Genomic DNA, 19,116 nt, shown 5'->3' with positions numbered 1-19,116 from the left:
CAATTCCAATAAAAATCTCAACAGGTTTTTCTTTTTGTGGAAACTGACAAACTGATTCCAAAATTAAAGAACCTAAAATAGCCGAGACAACTCTGGAAAAAAATCAAGATGGAGAACAAACACTACCTAATATCTAGACTTATTATAAAGCCATAATAATCAAAACATTGTGGTACTGCTGGAAAGACAAATAGGTCATTGAGAGAACAAAGTCTGCAAAAAGACACACACATATAGTGAGAGCAAGTGATTTTCAACAAAGGTAAAAAACAACTCAGCAGAGAAAGGTTCATTTGTTCAACAAATGGTGCTGGAACAATTAGATAACTACTTGCAACAATATGAGCTTCAATCCATGCTTCACCCATATACAAAATTAACTCAAAAGGGATTACAGACAATGTAAAATCCCAAACTATAAACATTCTGGGGGGAAAAAAAAAACAGGAGAAAAGCTTTGTGACCTAGGTCAGGTAAAGATGGCTTAGATGCAACACCACAAGTATATTCACCGAAGGAAAAAAATTATAATACAGATAATACAGATTCTAATTTTAATAAAATTGAAAACATTTGCTCTTCAACTGATGCTGTCAAGAGACTGAAAACACAAGCCACAAGTTGGGAGAAAGTTTACCAATCATATATAGCAGTTTTATCTATTAAGGCCCCAAAGTATAAGCAACCCAAATGTCCATCAACAAATGGATGGCTAATCAAACTGTGAATAATCAAACTGTACCCATTCGATACGATATTACTTAGCAATAAGGAATGAACTACTAACATATGCTACAACATAGATGAATCTCAGAATAATTAAGCTGAGTGAAAGAAATGAGATTTCCCTCCCCCCCAAAAAAAGTACCACCAGTAGTGTTCCATTTATTTAAAATTTGAGAAAACGCAGGGAGTAATAAATCAGTAAAAAGAAACTTCTGGGCAGGATGGCTACTTCATTCCCTTGATATGGTGGTGGTTTCACAAGTATATACATAAGACATTTATGAAATTGTGTACCTTAAATTAAGTACAGTTTACTGTATGCCACTTATGCTTCCATAAATCTATTTTATTTTTCTGAAAGATGTCAGGGGGGAATTATTAGCTGTTGGGGGAAATATTAACTGGTAGACCATGTAGGCCTCTACTGCTCTGGGTACAGCTGAAACTGGTTCATGCTACATGGGATTTCATGAGAAGTGTTTTTGAAGGGTTTGTGTGCTTGTTTTGTTTAAAATTGTGCAGTGGAGTAATACAAATAAAATTCAAAATTCCTGGGTACTTAACATCATACAGCCTGGGTAGTGTTAAATCAGGGACCAAAGTATGTGCTGGACAGGGAGAGATTTCGTGGAGCCTCAAGAGGTACCAATTTCCACTACCTTCACTGTAATTCTCTTTTTAACTATATCCCGAGACAATCACCACCATCACTATTCCTTCTGTGGTTTTCAAGGTAAGTCTGACCACATCTTTCAATAAAAAAAACAAAGAAAGAAAAATGAGAATAAAGCCAAGTGGCCTGAATTCTCAAAGATAATAATTAAGTAGCAAGCTTTAACCAGATGTTTGATGACACTATTTTTCCCTACGATTCTATCAGAATCAACTGCATTTACATACAAATTGGCAATACTTTGGAATCCCACCTAAGAAAAAGCCACCATTTTTCCCTTAAGACATGAAACCCATGTACTGATCTATTAATTTCTTTTCAGGATATGATGTCAAGTGCATTTTTAAAATATACTCCATTGCTCCCAAGTGCTTCTTTAATCCACAAGGACTGGTTTTAGCATTTAAACTAATTTATCCTAGACATAAAAAACCTTCTGCTTATTCTCCCAGATAATTGATTCTTGATTTGTTAAGATACTAAACACTACACTTTATACCCTGAAATGCAAAACCGCTGGTGAACTCACTCGTGTGCTCCATGCAGAGCAAATACCATTTAGTGCCTCAGCAGAGAGGCCAAGGAGAGCTCAGAAACGGAGAACACCCCCTCGCTCTGTCCTGCTGCCAGCACAGGGGGAAGGTCCTCACTGTCCCTGCAACAAAACGCTATCATTTGTTTCACAGCAGCTACATACGATGTCATATGGTGCCAACTTCCCAAAGCGAATGGTTTTCAAAAAATAAAAAGAAACCCAAAGATAAGCTCTTCCTCAAAGCTGACCTAAGGAAAAGCACAGACGACCACCAACAATAACATTATAAGGCTGCAGTGGAAGGGCGCCTGGATGGCTCAGTTGGTTAAGTGTCTTACTTCAGCTCAGGTCATGATCTCGGGGTCCGGAAGTTTGAGCCCCATGTCCGGCTTTGTGCTGACAGCTCAGAGCCCGCAGCCTGCTTCAGATTCTGTCTCTCCCTGCCCCTCCCCCACTTGTGTGTGAGAGTGCTCTCTCTCTCTCTCTCTCAAAAATAAATAAACTAAAAAAAAAAAGACTTCATTGGAAAATCACGGTTTATTAAGAGTTTGGCACTCAATGCTAATGTCATCCCAATGTTAATCTCATTGATCTGGATGACACAACACAAGTTAGAAATCACTTTTCCTATATAGTCAAGAGCACAAAGCATATGCCACACTAATATTTTCTAACAGAATAAGAACACTTTCACATAAAGATCGACAAAATATGCAAATATATCTTGAAAGGTTTTACAGTTCTAGAAAAAAGGCATTTGAAAATCTTCCCCTCCATATAATAGGCATATTTGAATTTATTATGATTACAATATTCATTTCGGAAAAAATCAAAATTTATTCTTCTGTGCTAGGTCAAATTGATGTCACCTATTTTCACATGCAAATAAAATTCATAGAATATACTTAATGAAACCTTCCCCCCTCCTTACAGAACTATCTGCATTGAATTTCCTTATGGTACCCATCACAAGTTACTTGGGTGGCTTAGGAGGTGAAGAAGATCCCAGAAGACCATGGGAAGAGAAATGTACAATGGCGGGCATGTTCAATGGACACATCTTAGGTTCCAAAACTTGAGCATGGAGAAGCCCTCAAACTCATCCCAGGAGAGGGGACTTTATATAACAACACGTTAAAAGACAATCCATGTGTGTTCAAATAAAAGAACTGACCCACCAAGGTGCTCTCATGTGGGACCCCTACTTCAGAAAAACAGAGGGACCACTCAAATAACTTTGCTCCAGCCGATTAGGTCAGTCAGCTGCCACAAAGAGCTAAGAAAAAAAAAAAAGAGCAGGGAGTTGAATTCTTGGGAGTCAGAACAGCTGAGGAAAGGGCAGAGATTCTAAGGTGAAACACCAAGACGCATGCCCAGTCTTCCAGCTGCCACCCACCTCTCCAAGGCTCCCCTCAGAGGGCCTGACTCACTACCACACCCCAGGGTAGAGAGGACAATACAGAACTCAGCTGCTCCACTCATATCTGCCTGGATAATGGGCACACCTGTTACTGTGGCTGGGCCTACCACACCCCGCCAGCATGGCTCTCCCTAGTCTCCTTATCAGTCTGAATAAACTTCACATCCGGGCATATCTGGCGTGTGCCTGGAGGTCTTCCCTTTGGTTGCAGCTTTAAGTATAAGTATGAACACTCAGGAAGAGCTGGGGCTAAGCTTTCCAAAATGTTCAAAGAAATCATGACAAGCACAGTGAAGTCAAGCATACTGTGTGGTGTCTACCATTTGTTTTAACCACACTGTGGATGTTGATGCTAAAATTCATGTCTTTCAGAAGAAAGCACACCCACATCCTTGATGATTATCTCTTTCCAACTCAACTGTATTACACTCCTCAAACGGAAAGGTTGCCTTCCAGTCCCTGTGTGTAGGAACTCTAAATTCTGGTCCCAGTTCACAGAACTATCCTGAATACAAGCAAATCTCAAATCCTCTGTGTTGTTAGTTCTACATTTCTCAAAGGCATGTTCCATCATATTTCCGTTCAAGTTTCTTCTAGGTATGAAATTCTGACTAAAATTTTTCATATGGACATACATAATACCCAACTTCATTTTCCTCAACACCTGCCTATCCCAAAACACAATTTTAAGAAGTGATCTTTATCCTACACTGAGAAAAAGGATAGGTAGATTATTCTGGAAAAGGGGCCACTGAGCACAAAAAGTGCCTGCAGAGCCAGATGATATAAAGCCAGAATATGTATATATTCTGTCCTCACAGTCACCTGGAAACCTTCTGTTACCAGGCTTGACCATCATGGGATATGGGGGAAAGACCTACCCAAGGATATGGGGGCCAAATGCCTCTTTAAAACGTCACCATTGACAAAAACTGGGGGGGGGGGGGGGGTGGAAACAGTCTTTTAGAAAATGCTTGGCAAATGATCTGGCTTTAAAGGAACTTCCTCTGCCTACTTTGCAGTCTCTGGCCTAATTCTACAGGACAAAAATAAGAGATGGGGGAGAGGATGGTACAGGGAGGGCTTAATTCCCAGTATGTTCTGTTTCACAGAACACTTACATAATATAGTATGACAGACACTGTTTTAAACACTTTACAAATGTTAACTAATTTAATTTTCAAAACACTCTCCATCTGGGGCTCCAGGGTAGCTCAGTTCGTTAAGCATCTGACTCTTGGTTTTGGCTCAGGTCAAGATCTCATGGTTCCTCAGTTCAAGCCCCACATCTGGCTCTGCTCTGACAGTGCAGAGCCTGCTTGGAATTCTCTCTCTCTCCCCTTTTCTTTCTGCCCTCCCTGGCTTGTGCTCTTTCTCTAAGCAAATAAATAAATGAAAATAAAAAATTTTACAAATAAGGAAACAAATGAGGAAACAAAGACACCTAGAAGCTCAGTAACCGTTTGAAGGTCACAGCACTGGGTAAATGGTGGAGACCGGACTGAAACCCAGGCAACGTGACTCAACTCCAGGCTCTGAAATGCCTACTGAGTTACAGACTGGAGAAGGTGGCTTTTGGTGAGAAACATCCATCAAGTGGCCTTAGGGGGTCACCCTACACAAGCCTTGTGAAAAGGACTGCACACTGAAAACTCTTTCCAAAGTCCTGTTTGACTCATTTTTCCTTAAAAGTTATTCTAGTAAATGTGAAGTAGAGAACATTCCCTTGGGCCTTATGGGCATCCAGAAACCCAGTTTGCCACCATATACCCTGAAGCTCTAAGAGCAGTTGTTCTCAACTGGGCGTGATATTTTAGGTTCACCTTGACAGCTGGTGGAAAGTCCATAAGCTCTGTCCCAACCCCCCCCCCCCACTTCCCCTCCTCCAGATTCTAATTTGCACTCTCAAGTGTTTTTGGAAATGTGAATGCATAAACCTCCCTGGGGGACCTAACCCTTCCTGCCCTGGAGCAAAATTAAGGTTTTCCTCAAGGTTTCAAAGGTAAGAAGATCCATCCTATGTTGCTTCTATCCAGTAGGTCTCCTCCCACCCACTTCACAGAAGATGAATACATGCATGTTAAAAGCCGCTGCAAATATATGCCAAATACCAAACTGGCTATTCGATGAATATATAAATGCAATTGACATTCTTTCACAGGCTGAAATCCTCTCTTTACTCTCAGGATATATTACACCATTCTCTTTTTATATAAACATGCCACTTTAAATGCTAATTCAGATGCAACACTCTATTTTTCCTTCGTTTTGTTTCTGGGTTTCTAACATTCAAAAGGACACTGGACTTCCACTCGCCTTTGACAAGGGATATTTTGAATTCTTGCTTCAATATGGGTGGGGGATGGGAGGGAAGAAAGTACTGAAAAGAAAACTAAATTTATTTTAATAGTTATCCAAATACAAGTGTGGTTTTACTATGTCCTCTATTTTTCTCCAAGTAAGCCCTTTCCGTCTGTTTTAGGAAATGCTGCCTTCACCTTGCTGAAAATCCCACAAATCTAATTCAACTGGGTTGTAAAATGAAGGCGATTCCCTCTTCCTTGCATGCTAGACTGAAACTACTCATTTTACTCAGAGTACTTTTCTCAACAGTTCGTGAAGGCAGTATGTTCTGGCTAAAATACAACTGGGGGAATAGAACTCTTCTGTTTTAAAAACTACACATTTCTTGGGCGCCTGGGTGGCTCAGTCAGTTAAGCATCTCACTTCGGCTCAAGTCATGATCTCACAATTCATGGGCTTGAGCCCCTGGTCAGGCTCTGTGCTGACAGCTCAGAGCCTAGAGCCCGCTTCAGATACTGTGTCTCCCTTTTCCCTGCCCCTCCCCTGCTCGTGCCCTGCCGGTCTGTCTCTCTCTCAAGAATATATACTTTACAAATTACTTTAAAAAAATACACATTTCTATGTATGCCAATGACATCAACCCAAGGCTACTCAATGACACAGAAGGCCACTTCCTAGCTTGTCTCGAAATGATAAATTCCAACCAGTCCAGGACCTTCAGTCCAATATATCTACAGTAAGATAAACCATCTTCTACATCCAGCAGGCCCAGCTCCACCCAGAAGTTTCTGACAACCATGAGCGTCCTCTGGCTTCTGTCATCCTGGCCACCCTCTGACAACACTCTCCCTCTGTTGCTTACTCATCTTCCATTCCTTTCCTGCCGTGCCCAAGAGAGCCAAAATTAGAAAGAAGGGAGGTAAGTTTGCCACCCATTGATACATTTATTAACCTACACGTGGGGCAGAACAGTTCTTGACAGCTGCTCCCCTCTCTGGTTGCCTCATCTCCCATCAGTCCACCAGAAAGACATTCCATTAATGAACCGTCTGCTGCTGTGCTAAACACAGCTCAGTGACAAGCTGCCCAAAGGTATGTAGCAGTCAACGAGACACTGAAAAGAAAAGCTCTTTAAGATCCAACTGAATGGATTTCTAGTACTAGGATGTCTGGCACCGTGGCAGATGTATTTGAGATGCCGATCTTCTTTGTAGGTAGGGGGGTGGGCTTCCTAGCAGACCTGAAGAAGGGGGAGGCCAACAGACAACTGTCTAGGCATGCAGTGCCCAGCCCTAGTCATTTCTGGCTACCTCCAGAGTAAGGACATAACAAAAGGAAAGCGTGAGGGGCGCCTGGGTGGCTCAGCCGGTTCGGCTGCCAACTGTCATGATCTCACAGTTCTTGGTTTCGAGCCCCTGTCAGGCTCTGTGCTGACAGCTCGGAGCCTGGAGCCTGCTTCGGATTCTATGTCTCCCTCTCTCTCTGCTCCTTCCCCACTCGTGCTCTGTCTCTCAAAAAAAGATAAACATTAAAAAACTGTTTTTCAAAAGCACAGTGTTAATGCAGAAGGGACAAAACTCTACAGAGAGGAACAGTTACTGGATACTAGTATTTATTATTGCTAGATCAAGAAATTAAAATAAACCAAGACCCCGAAGTTGTCTTTTAGGAATTTCAATACTCCCAACTGCTCAGCAAGCGGAAACACTGTTTTTCAGGACTTGTGTGCCCATGATGGGGAGTTTCTGCCTGACGTTTCAGCTGCTAGAATACACAGCACAGTTTCCTTCTCTGTATAACGAAAGGTAGCTAAAAAAACAAGATTGGAGGACAGGGAACTGGCTCCAGCCAATCTCCAGCACCTCACCCCCCCCCCACCCCCCAGGAAATTCCATGTAAAAAGAAGCTCTCTCTGTCCCCAGAGCTGTTTATTCGGACAATTAACAAAACAGAAAGGGGTCTTTAAAACAAAATAAAGGGTAGCGGCCAGGGAGACCTTGGTTTTGCTCCTAACCATCCATTAGCTCACATCTTGGGTTTTTACCTTTTTACCACTTTCCCTCTCTGAAAATAAACACCTCCCATAGAGTTTTTTCCACTTGGAAAAGTCATTTCAGGACCCAAGATGTACATATGGGTAAGGACTAGATAAGGGACCCCACGGCACTATTAGCACTTTGATAAATATGAACAGTGTAGAGTCCTTGTTACCAGAAAAATAAAATAACGTCAAGAGAGCCTATGTATTCCACACTGATTTAAACCAAGAAAGATCTGGCATGGGCCACGGAATCACTGTTAGTCCTCAACACACTGTGATAGGAACTGAGTCCCAAAGCAGGACAGTTTACTCAGCTGGGACACTCACAGTCTGGCTGGGGAGATCTACCATCCACACTCTGCACCTTACTGTGCTAGGCACCTTGTAGGAATTAAAGAACAGTCACTTCTCTTAAAAGGCTAAAAACTGAAGACAACAAATCTAGGTCTCTAACTAGATGTCAAAACATTCCTCCTTTCCTGCTCAAGTACCAAAATTTATCATGCTGCTCTGGCACTAACCAGGAAGTACCTGCCACAACAGATATTCTGACCACTGTAAAACCGTACTCACTGGGGCCAGTCTTCATCATGTCACCAAAAAAAAAACAACACACAACAACAGGGGGTGCCTGTGTGGCTCAGTTGGTTAAGCCTCCAACTCTTATTTCGGCTCAGGTCACGATTTCATGATTCATGAGTTCGAGCCCTGCATCAGGCTCTGCACTGACAAGGCAGAGCCTGATAGGGATTCTGTCTCCTTCTGTCTCTGCTCCTCTCCCATTTTCCCTTTGTATCTTTCTCAAAAATAAATAAAAAAAGAACTAAAAAAAAAAAAACCACACACACAACAATAAAACAAAAATCAATACAGGTACGCTCTCTCCTTCCATTCAAAATAGTTTAACAGTTACTTAATTTTCTCTTCAAATTATTTTTAAATCTCTACATCTGGATAAAACAGTTTGACTATTACCTTCATGTAATTACTGAACACTTTAAATAAAAGATTTCAAGAATATCAAAGTGTGGAAGGAATACTCTAAACACCCATGTACATACCACATTAATCATATATGTGACAGCCCCTGGGGAGGCCCCTCAAATCCCATTTCTTTCTTCTCCTCCACTGATAAGCTTTACTGTACATCTGTTGCCCATGCCTTTTTGATATTTTTATTGTACATGTTTGCATCCACAAACAGTAAACTGTCTTGTCTTGCTTATTTTTAATTTTTATAATGTAAACGCTTTCTTGCCTGTGCAATTTGTTTTTACCTTTTTGTTCTGCATGCTGTTTTTGACAATTACATGTGTTGATACATATGCTCCAGTTCATTCATTCTACCTGCTGTACAGTATTTTGTTCTATGATTATATCATGATTTAGTCAAAGGATATATAGATCTTGACAGGTTGCTAAGAGGAGAAAGAGCAGAGAGTATGAAAGCTGCAGTTCCAAGGAGAAAGGAAGGGAAAGTGCCGGAAGCATCCAGGACCAAGCACCGGCACATGGGTACTCTTTGAAGGGAAGAAGACAACTAGCTCAAGTCTAGCTATCTAAACAGCCAGAGTGGAGACGGCATCTGGGACTCTGAAGGTGAACAAGGGTTGGAAAAGCCTCTGGAAAACTGATCTGGAGTCATGGGTAATTTAGGAATATCTTGCCTGGAAAGCATCTTTCACTTCTCCTCTGATGCCCCTTGTACCACACACACACAAAATGGTCACAACCTCTTAAAACATATTTGAAACAACACAGATTTCAAGTTAGTTCTTGAGAAAACGATCATAAAATACAAATTACTGGAGTACTGGATTATTTTCTAGACAGCATACAGTACAACTTGCTTGTTTTAGGCTTTTAATGAGTAATAAAAAGAAAAGCCTATTTTCTGTGTTGTTTTATGGAAGAGTTAACTGTTACGGATAGAAAACATAAGTTACCATGATTCCAGGTGTGAAAATTACCTTTAAGACGATACTACATTAAAAAAAAAAAAATCTGATAAATCCCTAAGTGCCTGAATGATGGCAATGCATTTTCAGAATATCATGCTTCAAGACATACAAAGAAGAGGCGGGGGATATAATACAATCGGGCACCTTCTTCCAAGAACACAGCCTTTCTGAAGGTACACACCCTCTGACACTTTCAATCACATTGCTTTGTAACTACAGACCATGAGGAATACATCACCCTGTGCAGTGGCTCACTGTTAACATGGAGAGAATATTCGACAGAACAGAGGGATCAAATCCTCAATCTTTCAGAGAAAAGATACTAAAAGATCTGAAAACATTCATGCTGGAGGCATTTAACCAGCTAATAAACTGACCAAGTGTTAACAGGTTTAATAATTAGGTGTCATTACGCTGGCCAGCACCACTTGTGCCCTTCCTCATTAGATTTGTATTAAAATCACCCTAGCAATTACTTTTTAAAGTATTTTCTTTTTCTCAAAGTCATAAAACAACCTTGCATGAGGAGAGTGATCACTGGCATTTGGGATGGGGTCAATGAAAATGCTGAGTGGTGTTAAGTCCCAAAACATCTCTATCATAGACCATTAATTCTCTGGGGAACATTTGTCTTTAATAAAAAATATAAAGGAGCATCTTTATTTTTTGTTTCTTTCACTTGGAAGTATTAATTTTCCCAGAATTCACTAAAAAGAAAAGGATAGATTTATGCTATGTTTTACTCCCATCGTTTGATTGATAGATCAATTGGTTTTTATTAGGGAAGAGATTTTAAATGGCTTAAATGTAATTCTATATCTCTCATTAAATTTTCAAAGCATGGATCCCAAAGAAACTTATGTTATCATCCTTTTCATTCATGAAAGATTCTAAGCTCTGAAGTAGAGAAATTTAAATATCTTCTTTACCTTCTATTTTCCCCTCAATATACAGCTATCAGCTAACATTAACAGACTTAGACAAGGAAATATGGAGATAAGGAGATTTTACAAAAGGAAATACAGCCCTTTAATAGGCATAGGGAATCATTTTGTAGTTAACATTACCTTAATAGAAATGTACAAAAAACATACTGAGAAACTGAAAAAAAATGCAATCTTTTATATAGGCTAAAAGGAAGATTTGACTAAAGTTATAAAGTTTTCAGATAAAGCGTTAAAGACAAACCTAGAATGCTTTTAGCATTAAATAAAGGTACAAGAGAAAAGAGATTTTTTTCTATTATTTCATGTAGTTTTACTTGTTTTTCTTATTTCTTATTTTTAATCATGATTAGAAATATCAAAATGTTTGGATGTGTCCAAGTCTAGGTGAGAGTCCTAATCAAGATTCAGAAGAAGGCAAGTTTTTGATTCTAAGGGCATTTCCTATGGCCAAGTTTTAAGCAATTAACTTCTAGCACACAGAGATAGAAGTTGGAAGTGAGTGAAATTTTCTAGACACATTCTTCAAGAAAAATGGTCCAGCATCCTCCAGGCAGCCTAAAGCTGTGAAACATTAAGAACCAAAATGGACAGTATTGAAAAGTAACTGGGTAAAGTTCTGGTTCTCAGATGCAAAGGCTGACATAACCCAAAAGTTAGTCAACAAAATGAATTCTCTCCGCCAACAGCTACCACATACATTTCCAATACTCCAAGTTGATATCTGCATAAATGTACCTGAAATATTATAGTTAGTCTTTAAAAGGCACATTGCCCTTTGGGGCGCCTGGGTGGCTCTGGTGGTTAAGGGTCCAACTTCGGCTCAGGTCTGATCTCAATCGTTGTGTCTTCAAGCCCCATGTTGGGCTCTGTGCTGACAGCTCAAAGCCTGGAGCCTGCTTTGGATTCTGTGTTTCCCTCTCTCTCTGCCCCTCCCCCGCTCACGTTCTGTCTCTCTCTCTCTCTCTCTCAAAAATAAACATTAATAAATAAATAAATAAATAAATAAATAAATAAAAAGCACATTGCCCCATCCACTCATTTCTTCAGCACAGATACCAAGTCCAAGTATTTCTAGAGCAGCCCTTACACAGTACTAGCTGACAAGAAATCTCTAAATTTAGTGGAACATTAAAGGCAATACATTTCATTCTGCAACTTGCTAATGGTAAAAAACTAGCATTTATGCAAATATATTATTAGCCTTCAAAACAAAAGGTTGAAACAAACTACAAGGAAATCAACTTAAGGTTCATAAATCCGCTATTTTAAAACAAGGCCATTACGTGAGTCAATTCGGTAAGATCCAGACCTAAAAGAAAGTTTAGCTGACTCAAAGCCTTTATCAGCGCAAAAGGGTATCACTTACTTTGCATAAAATCCATAGCATAAAAAACAATCATAGATTTCCAGATCACAAAGAAGGGCGCTAATTCTTGACTCAGATCAATTCATACTACCTGCAGACCAACTAATGGTTTTGCTTGATGACATAAGAGAATTTTTTTTTTTTTTAAATTAAGATTCTCCCAGGAGTAAGTAAACTTTTTGGTTTACGATGCCCATAAGGAAAAAAGCTGGCAACTTCCTTCAAGATATACTGAAATCATTATTTGACATTTATAAATAAATGCAAAGTGTCTGTTTTCTTAATTCAGTTGATTATCATTTATCCTCCATTTGTCACTGCAAACTTAACAAGTCAGAGAATACATAACAAACTGTACAAAATAATAATAAGGAAACAAAATTAGGCTACTTACAAACTTCCTCTTCGGGGGAGACTCAACTCCTTCTGCAAAAGAAAAACAAAACAAAACATAAATGAGAGGCTACATTAACCTTAGACTAGCAAGGCACCCAATGGGTGGCACAAAATGTGCCATTCTTCATTATGCTTGATTTGCCGTTTTCCACAATGCGAAGATTTTAATGTCATGATGTTACTCTGGATCCCTTACACTGCTCTCTTTATACACTCTGTTGGAACTACAAACACAGTTTATCTAAATTCCAAAACAGAAAAGACATTAATCCTCTCAAAGCAAGAGAGCAAAATACTGAGTTGAGTTCAATGGACCTAAACTGGAGCATAAGGAAAAATCAGAGGAAGGCAAAATCAGAGGAACCCCAAAAGGAAAGAGATAGGAGGAGGAGCAGAAATAATACATTAAAATTAAATGAAAGGTGAAATGAAAAAAAGGCAGTTAAATCAGACTATCTACCCCTAGCAGAAATAAGCTCGTGCAAAACAATGGGCACGCCAAAGATTATATACACGTACATATTTTTTAAATAAAGCAAAAGGTTTCCTTCTGGTTTTATTTTTTAAAATAAGAGTGACTTATGACTTAGGATAATGAATGTCTAATGCCAGACAGCAACAATTAATAGAGTGCTTTTAAGTTTTAAAAAAGGGTGCTCTCATCCTTATCACAAATTAGGATCACTATCCATCTAACTATAGGGGAAGCTGTGAAAACAAACTAAAAAACCAAGCAAACAAACAAACAAACAAAAAAGGGTTACAGGAATATCTCCATGCCTGGGTTCTCAGGAATGATCACTTGATGACAGTAATTAAAGAATAGGAAGCCATGAGTCATCTGGCTGTTTAAACTCTAAAAGAACACAGTATAAATTTGAAAGACTCAACTAAATTTGGGTTTTCATTCCTATAATGACTTTTTTTTCCTCTTGCCTCCCAGAGCTCAAACATGATCCCCTCAGCTTCAAATTCGCCTTTCTGTCCTTTATTTTTAGTGGATCCCTAACTGTGTGTCAGGGACAGAGCCTGCAGATCTTCTAAACAACACAAGTTACTCCAGCCTAGCTTCCAGAACATAGCCTTGGAAGCAGCAGACCAGAGGGGAGGATGCTGCTTTAAATATAGCACGCTTTACTCATTAACTGGCAAACATATCCAGATACAATTACAATAATCATATCACTGTTTAATTACAAGAAGAAAAAAAATCAACCATTTTAGAAACAATGGACCTTCTTCCTCCGCTCAACAGCTAACGTTTCCTTCTCAAAGGCCGCAGGGTTTAGTGGTGAAATGCTGTATTTTTGTTTTGTTTTGCTTTTTTCTCAAATCCTTGATTATCCCCAAGAAATTATAGTGTTTGCTCAACTCGGATGCCTCACTGTCAAACATAAATATACCCTCATTTACTAAAACCCCTAATGACAAGAGAAAAGTCTCTGACCAAGACTGTTTTCCTTGGGAACTGAAATGTAAATAGAATAATCAATGAGTGATTCTCCATATGTATATCTTTGATTTTGACAAACACTGAGAAATCTGTTTTGGATTCAAGTTAAAAAAAAAAAAAAAAAAAGAAAGAAAAGAAGCAAGAGAAGACCTCTCTAGAAATCATTCTTCACCAGACTGTGTCCTTTGGAAAGGAATTACCGAAACCTGATGCCTGGCAAAGGCCTGGAGCTCCAGTCAGTCAACACTGCGGTCCTGTGAGCTGATCTGACATCGGCACAGAAAGAAAAGGAGGCGGAGTCGATGTGTTATCATAAATAACAGAATAAGTTAGGTGTTATTTCAACTCTACATGCAAACAGATCACTCAGAGGGAAAGGGCCAAATGAATTATTGCCAAATAGTTCAATCAATCATATTCCATCCAATGACCTGACCATAAGCCAGCTGCTCTGCTCCAAGAAAAAACGCAGAAACAGCAGGATAAGGGATAAAAACCAACTCTGTTTTTAATCAGAAGTCTTTCCAATAGGTCTGGCATGAGGAGTTCTAAACAAGAAGAAAGGTTACGGTGGGTAACCCGGCACTGCCACTCCGCGGGACAGCAGCCGAGGCTCCAGGATGAGGAGCAGAGGACATTTAATAGGCCACCGTCAACTGACCTGAAGCTTCCCGCTAACCAAGCCGAAGGAGCTAATCCACCTGACGGTTTGAATGTCAGACTCGGGACTGGAAACTCAATTTGGCAGCAAATTGGAATCAGATGCGATGGTAATAAAGTGAGAGAAACGAATGTGCGGTGGCCAAGACCTTGTGAAGGGGAGCTGCAAAAGGCTGCAGATACCAGGAGCACGAGGCAATTGCACACGGAGCAGCGAGTGGCTAACATGCGGGGACCACACAATGACCAGTCTGCACCACTCAGAGCAGCATCGAGGCTGCCACAGCCCCTGTGGTACAGTGTGTATGTGTCTTCATTGTATTTTCTTGATGTCAGGGTAACGTCGCTAACACGTGCCTCGATAATTAGATAAGACATATGGCATTGGTTGGAGCTATAAGCCAAAGGTTTCTGTGTAGTGTATGTGGAACACGTGTTAATAATTTAGCATCAGGTAAGAATTGGGAGATGGAAGAAGAGTGGGGCAAAGAGGAAAAAGTACCAGATATATGAACCTGAACTAAACAGCATGGAGTTATTAATCATCACAGGATTAAAGAAATTCCTAAGACTACATTTAAGAACATTAAAATTTTAGGGGCGCCTGGTGGCTCATTCATTAAGCATATGACTTTGGCTCAGGCCATGATCTCCCACATCAGGTGATCTTGAGCCCCACTTTGGGTAAAACATGAGCCCCGGGTGAGCCCACATCTCTCTCTCTCCCTCCCTCCCTCCCTCCCTCTCCCTCTCTCTCTCTCTCTCAAAAAAAAAAAAAAAAAAAAAAGAGAGAACATTAAAATTTAAAAAATGGTCGGGGCACCTGGGTGGCTCAGTCGGATGAACGTCCGACTTCAGCTCAGGTCATGATCTCACAGTCCATGAGTTCGAGCCCTGCATCATGCTTTGTGCTGACAGCTCAGAGCCTGCAGCCTGCTTCAGATTCTGTGTTTCCCTCTCTCTCTCTGCCCCTCCCCTTCTTAGGCTCTGTCTCTCTCTGTTTCAAAAGTAAATAATTTAAAAAAAACCATTAAAAAAAAAAGATCTTCATTGCAACTGATTACTCAGTGACTTCTAATATTTTAGAAGTGTTGTGTATCATTACTTGCTGGACAGTACAATTTCCTTTGCCCCCCTTTCTGAATGTGCTAACCAGCATGTATGTATAAGGGTGAAGTTGGGGTTCAATCTCACAACTTTGAAATCCTGATCTGGGTCACGATCATGGAAATCAATAGTCGGAGGCTTAACCAACTGAACACATAGGTGCCCCAATACTGTTACCTTCTTGTAATTCCTGGATAAGAGTGAGGACAAACAAGGGTACCTCAAATCCAGTAAAAGAATTACCAGGGAATCCATGAAGAAAAGAGCCTTAACAAATGATTCTGCCCCAGGGCACCGGGGTGGCTCAGTGGGTTTGGCTCAGGCTCAGGTCAGGCTCTGTGCTGACAGCTCAGAGCCTGGAGCTAGCTTCAGATTCTGTGTCTCTCTCTCTCTCTCTCTCCTCCTGCCCTCTCCCCTAACCGATGCTATGTCTCTCTCGCTCTTTCTCAAAAATAAACATTTAAAAAAAAATAAATGATTCTGACCCTTTCCCCTGGCCAACCTTGGCCTCAAAGGGACAAAATAACTTGTTTTATTCATAAAAACAATACAGAAAACTGAAATATTTAATATGTACAAGCAATTTCCACAATAATTAAAAATATATGCTATTTAATAAGCATTTAATAGTTACACATACACAAATAAAACAAGATGGCTACATATATTTAGGGGATCTTTGAACTATTCTTTGATGGGTCAGTTTATGATTTAAAAGAAAAAAGAGATTTACATATATTATCAAAAACATATGTAGATATCCCCCTGTGTAACAGGTGAAGCTTAATTCTCTTCCCCCTGACAGTGGCCTGGACTTAGTGAGTGACTTCCAAAAATAGAAAAGAGAAAGGGAAAAATAACTTTTCAGTGGAGAAACCTGACAGACAAGGTCTTAACCAAGTGATCCAGGTTAACACCACCTGGTAAGTCATTTGCTCTCATGTGCCCCTGATAGGATGTGATGAGAAGGGGCTTCACCTCTGTGGTATTCTCTCTCAAAATCCTTAAGCCCAGTCTAATCATGAAAGAACATCAAGCAAACCCGAGTTGAGGGTCATTCTACAGAATACCTGACTAGTACTCTTTAAAACTGTCAGGACTGTGAAAAACAGAGAACATTTGAGAAACTGTCAAAGATCAAAGGAGAAGGCAGACAGGATGACTAAATGCAATCAGGGTAGGATCCCGAGCTGGCTTCTGGATCATAAAAAGGCCATTAGCAAAACACCTGCTGCTATCCAAATAAAGTGTAAGTCTCGTTAATTACGTACCAATGTTAATTTCGTAGTTTTGCCAAGTGTATTAAGGCTATATAAGATAATTATGTAGTGGAAAAGTACAGTGAAGTGTCTTAAAACTTCTATAAATCGGGGCGCCTGGGTGGCGCAGTCGGTTAAGCGTCCGACTTCAGCCAGGTCACGATCTCGCGGTCCGTGAGTTCGAGCCCCGCGTCAGGCTCTGGGCTGATGGCTCAGAGCCTGGAGCCTGTTTCCGATTCTGTGTCTCCCTCTCTCTCTGCCCCTCCCCCGTTCATGCTCTGTCTCTCTCTGTCCCAAAAAAAAATACATAAACGTTGGAAAAAAAAAAAACTTCTATAAATCTAAAATTATTTCAAAAAATTTAAAAAGTTCTCACATAAGAGAGAGAGGGAGAAAGGAAAACTGGTGGGGAGGGAAGGCAAAGGCCACAGAATGGAAGGAACAAATGAAAATCTCAATACTCGAAGCTTCTTTCAAGGAAACATTTAATCCCAGTTTTTAGGAGGTTACAGAAGTAATCTATGTGAAAGAAGACTGTGATTAGGACCATCCCTGAAGATGAAGAGAAGCAGTCAGATTTGAGACGCATTTTGATAGAATCTATATATTTAAAAAAACCTATATAGAATGGGAAAGAAATCAAGGAAAAGTCAAAAATTTTCTGCACCAATATACTTGGAGGGGAGAACAGTTTTGTTTGGACATGTTTCGTCCAAGATGATTCTAAGAATTCCAAATAGAGATTTCCAAAGAGGTGGATGGACTTCTATTAACCTGGGTTCAGAAAAGAGGTCGGGGCTGCAGATACCCTTTGGAGTCATTACCGTCTAAGACGGTATGTAAAACCATAGGCTGGCTGCAACAGGAGGAGTGAGAACATACAGAGAAAGATGCACACCTTTATGCATTGTCAGGAACACCTTAACATTTAAAATCTTCAGGTGGGAAGACTCATGCTACATGTTGCTAAATGAAGCTTTGCACTATGTAGCAACTATGGTTCATTTTATTTTGTTTTGTTTTTGTTTGAAAGAATGTGCACGCGAATGGGGAAGGAGCAGAGGGAGAGAGAATCTTACGAGGTAGGGTTCCGTCTCACGACCCTGAGATCTCTACCTGAGCCAAAATCAACAGACAGATGTTTAAGTGACTGAGCCACCCAGGTGCTCTGCAATTATGATTCTTCTAAACAAAAGAAACTGAGTAAGACTACAAAAAAAAAAAAAAAAAAAACCTATCTATTGGGTAGATACCAGCTCTCACACCTGATGACAGGATGGTATCACAGACGATCAGAAAATGGACAGGAACCAGAAAAGTGAACCCTAGAAACAGCCCAGTTAGAACATCCCCACAACTGAACCTGAACTCAAGCCCAGCCTCCACGGAATACATCTTAACTGTCCCTGTGCCTTTCCCGCATTGCTCCTGATGGGCTCCCATTCCCTGTGAGTATTAGGGTCATCACAGCTGGGTCTCTGCCTCAGCTGTCAAGAAACAGAGAAAAGGAATACTAGCTCCCTTCACCAGCAAAGGGGGATGTGGGGCCACATCTACCAAGACCCGTATTCTGGAAGGAATATCCTCCAAGAAAAGTAACATGGACACATGGAAGTTCTGCAACCTACCCTCTCTCCAAGAAGGAGAAGGAGAAGGAGGAGGAGGAGGAGGAGGGGAAGGGGAAGGGAAAGGAGGAGGAGGAGGAGGAGAAGGAGGAGAAGGAGGAGGAGAAGGAGGAGGAGAAGGAGGAGGAGAAGGAGGAGGAGAAGGAGGAGGAGGAGGAGGAGGAGGAGGAGGAGGAGGAGGAGGAGGAGGAGGAGGAGAAGGAGGAGAAGGAGGAGAAGAAGGAGAAGGAGAAGGAGAAGGAGAAGGAGAAGGAGAAGGAGGAGAAGAAGAAACTAACAAAAAACCCAAATAGAATGGCAATGTCTAGCATACACCATTTCCTCACTACTCTCCAGAAATCATTAAAGTTTATTTTCCCCCATTTCATCATTCCTTAATTAGTCATTGGTAGGCTCACCATTTTATCATGGGTTACTACAACTACTCTGCATTTACAGACGAACTATTAAGTTAGGGAGAGGCTTCAAAGGACCAGGATGTGCAGGGCAGCGTATCAGGCAATGTTAGGGGCTCCTAAGGAGGAAACGAAAGATGGCAGATTTAAAAGCAGTGTTGGGGAAATGGGCGCACACACGTGAAAAGAGATACCACCAGGTGTGAGATTATACAGTTTAACCTGAATGTGTAACTGCTAACGGTGGA

General features: G+C 40.6%; 1 protein-coding gene across 2 annotated transcripts in view; it reads right to left on the bottom strand.

The window, feature by feature from the left end:
- MAST4 (microtubule associated serine/threonine kinase family member 4) overlaps positions 1-19,116 on the bottom strand; it is a 567,608-nt gene that overhangs the window by 262,570 nt on the left and 285,922 nt on the right. For both annotated transcript variants that reach the window (XM_030322252.1, XM_030322263.1), the window contains one exon: positions 12,368-12,399. In XM_030322252.1, coding sequence (XP_030178112.1) covers positions 12,368-12,399 — 32 coding nt within the window. The remainder of the gene's footprint in view (positions 1-12,367; positions 12,400-19,116) is intronic.

The sequence above is a fragment of the Lynx canadensis genome, chromosome A1, assembly GCF_007474595.2.
Source record: "Lynx canadensis isolate LIC74 chromosome A1, mLynCan4.pri.v2, whole genome shotgun sequence".
NCBI lineage: Eukaryota > Metazoa > Chordata > Mammalia > Carnivora > Felidae > Lynx > Lynx canadensis.
This window is presented reverse-complemented; position numbering and strand designations above follow the sequence as displayed.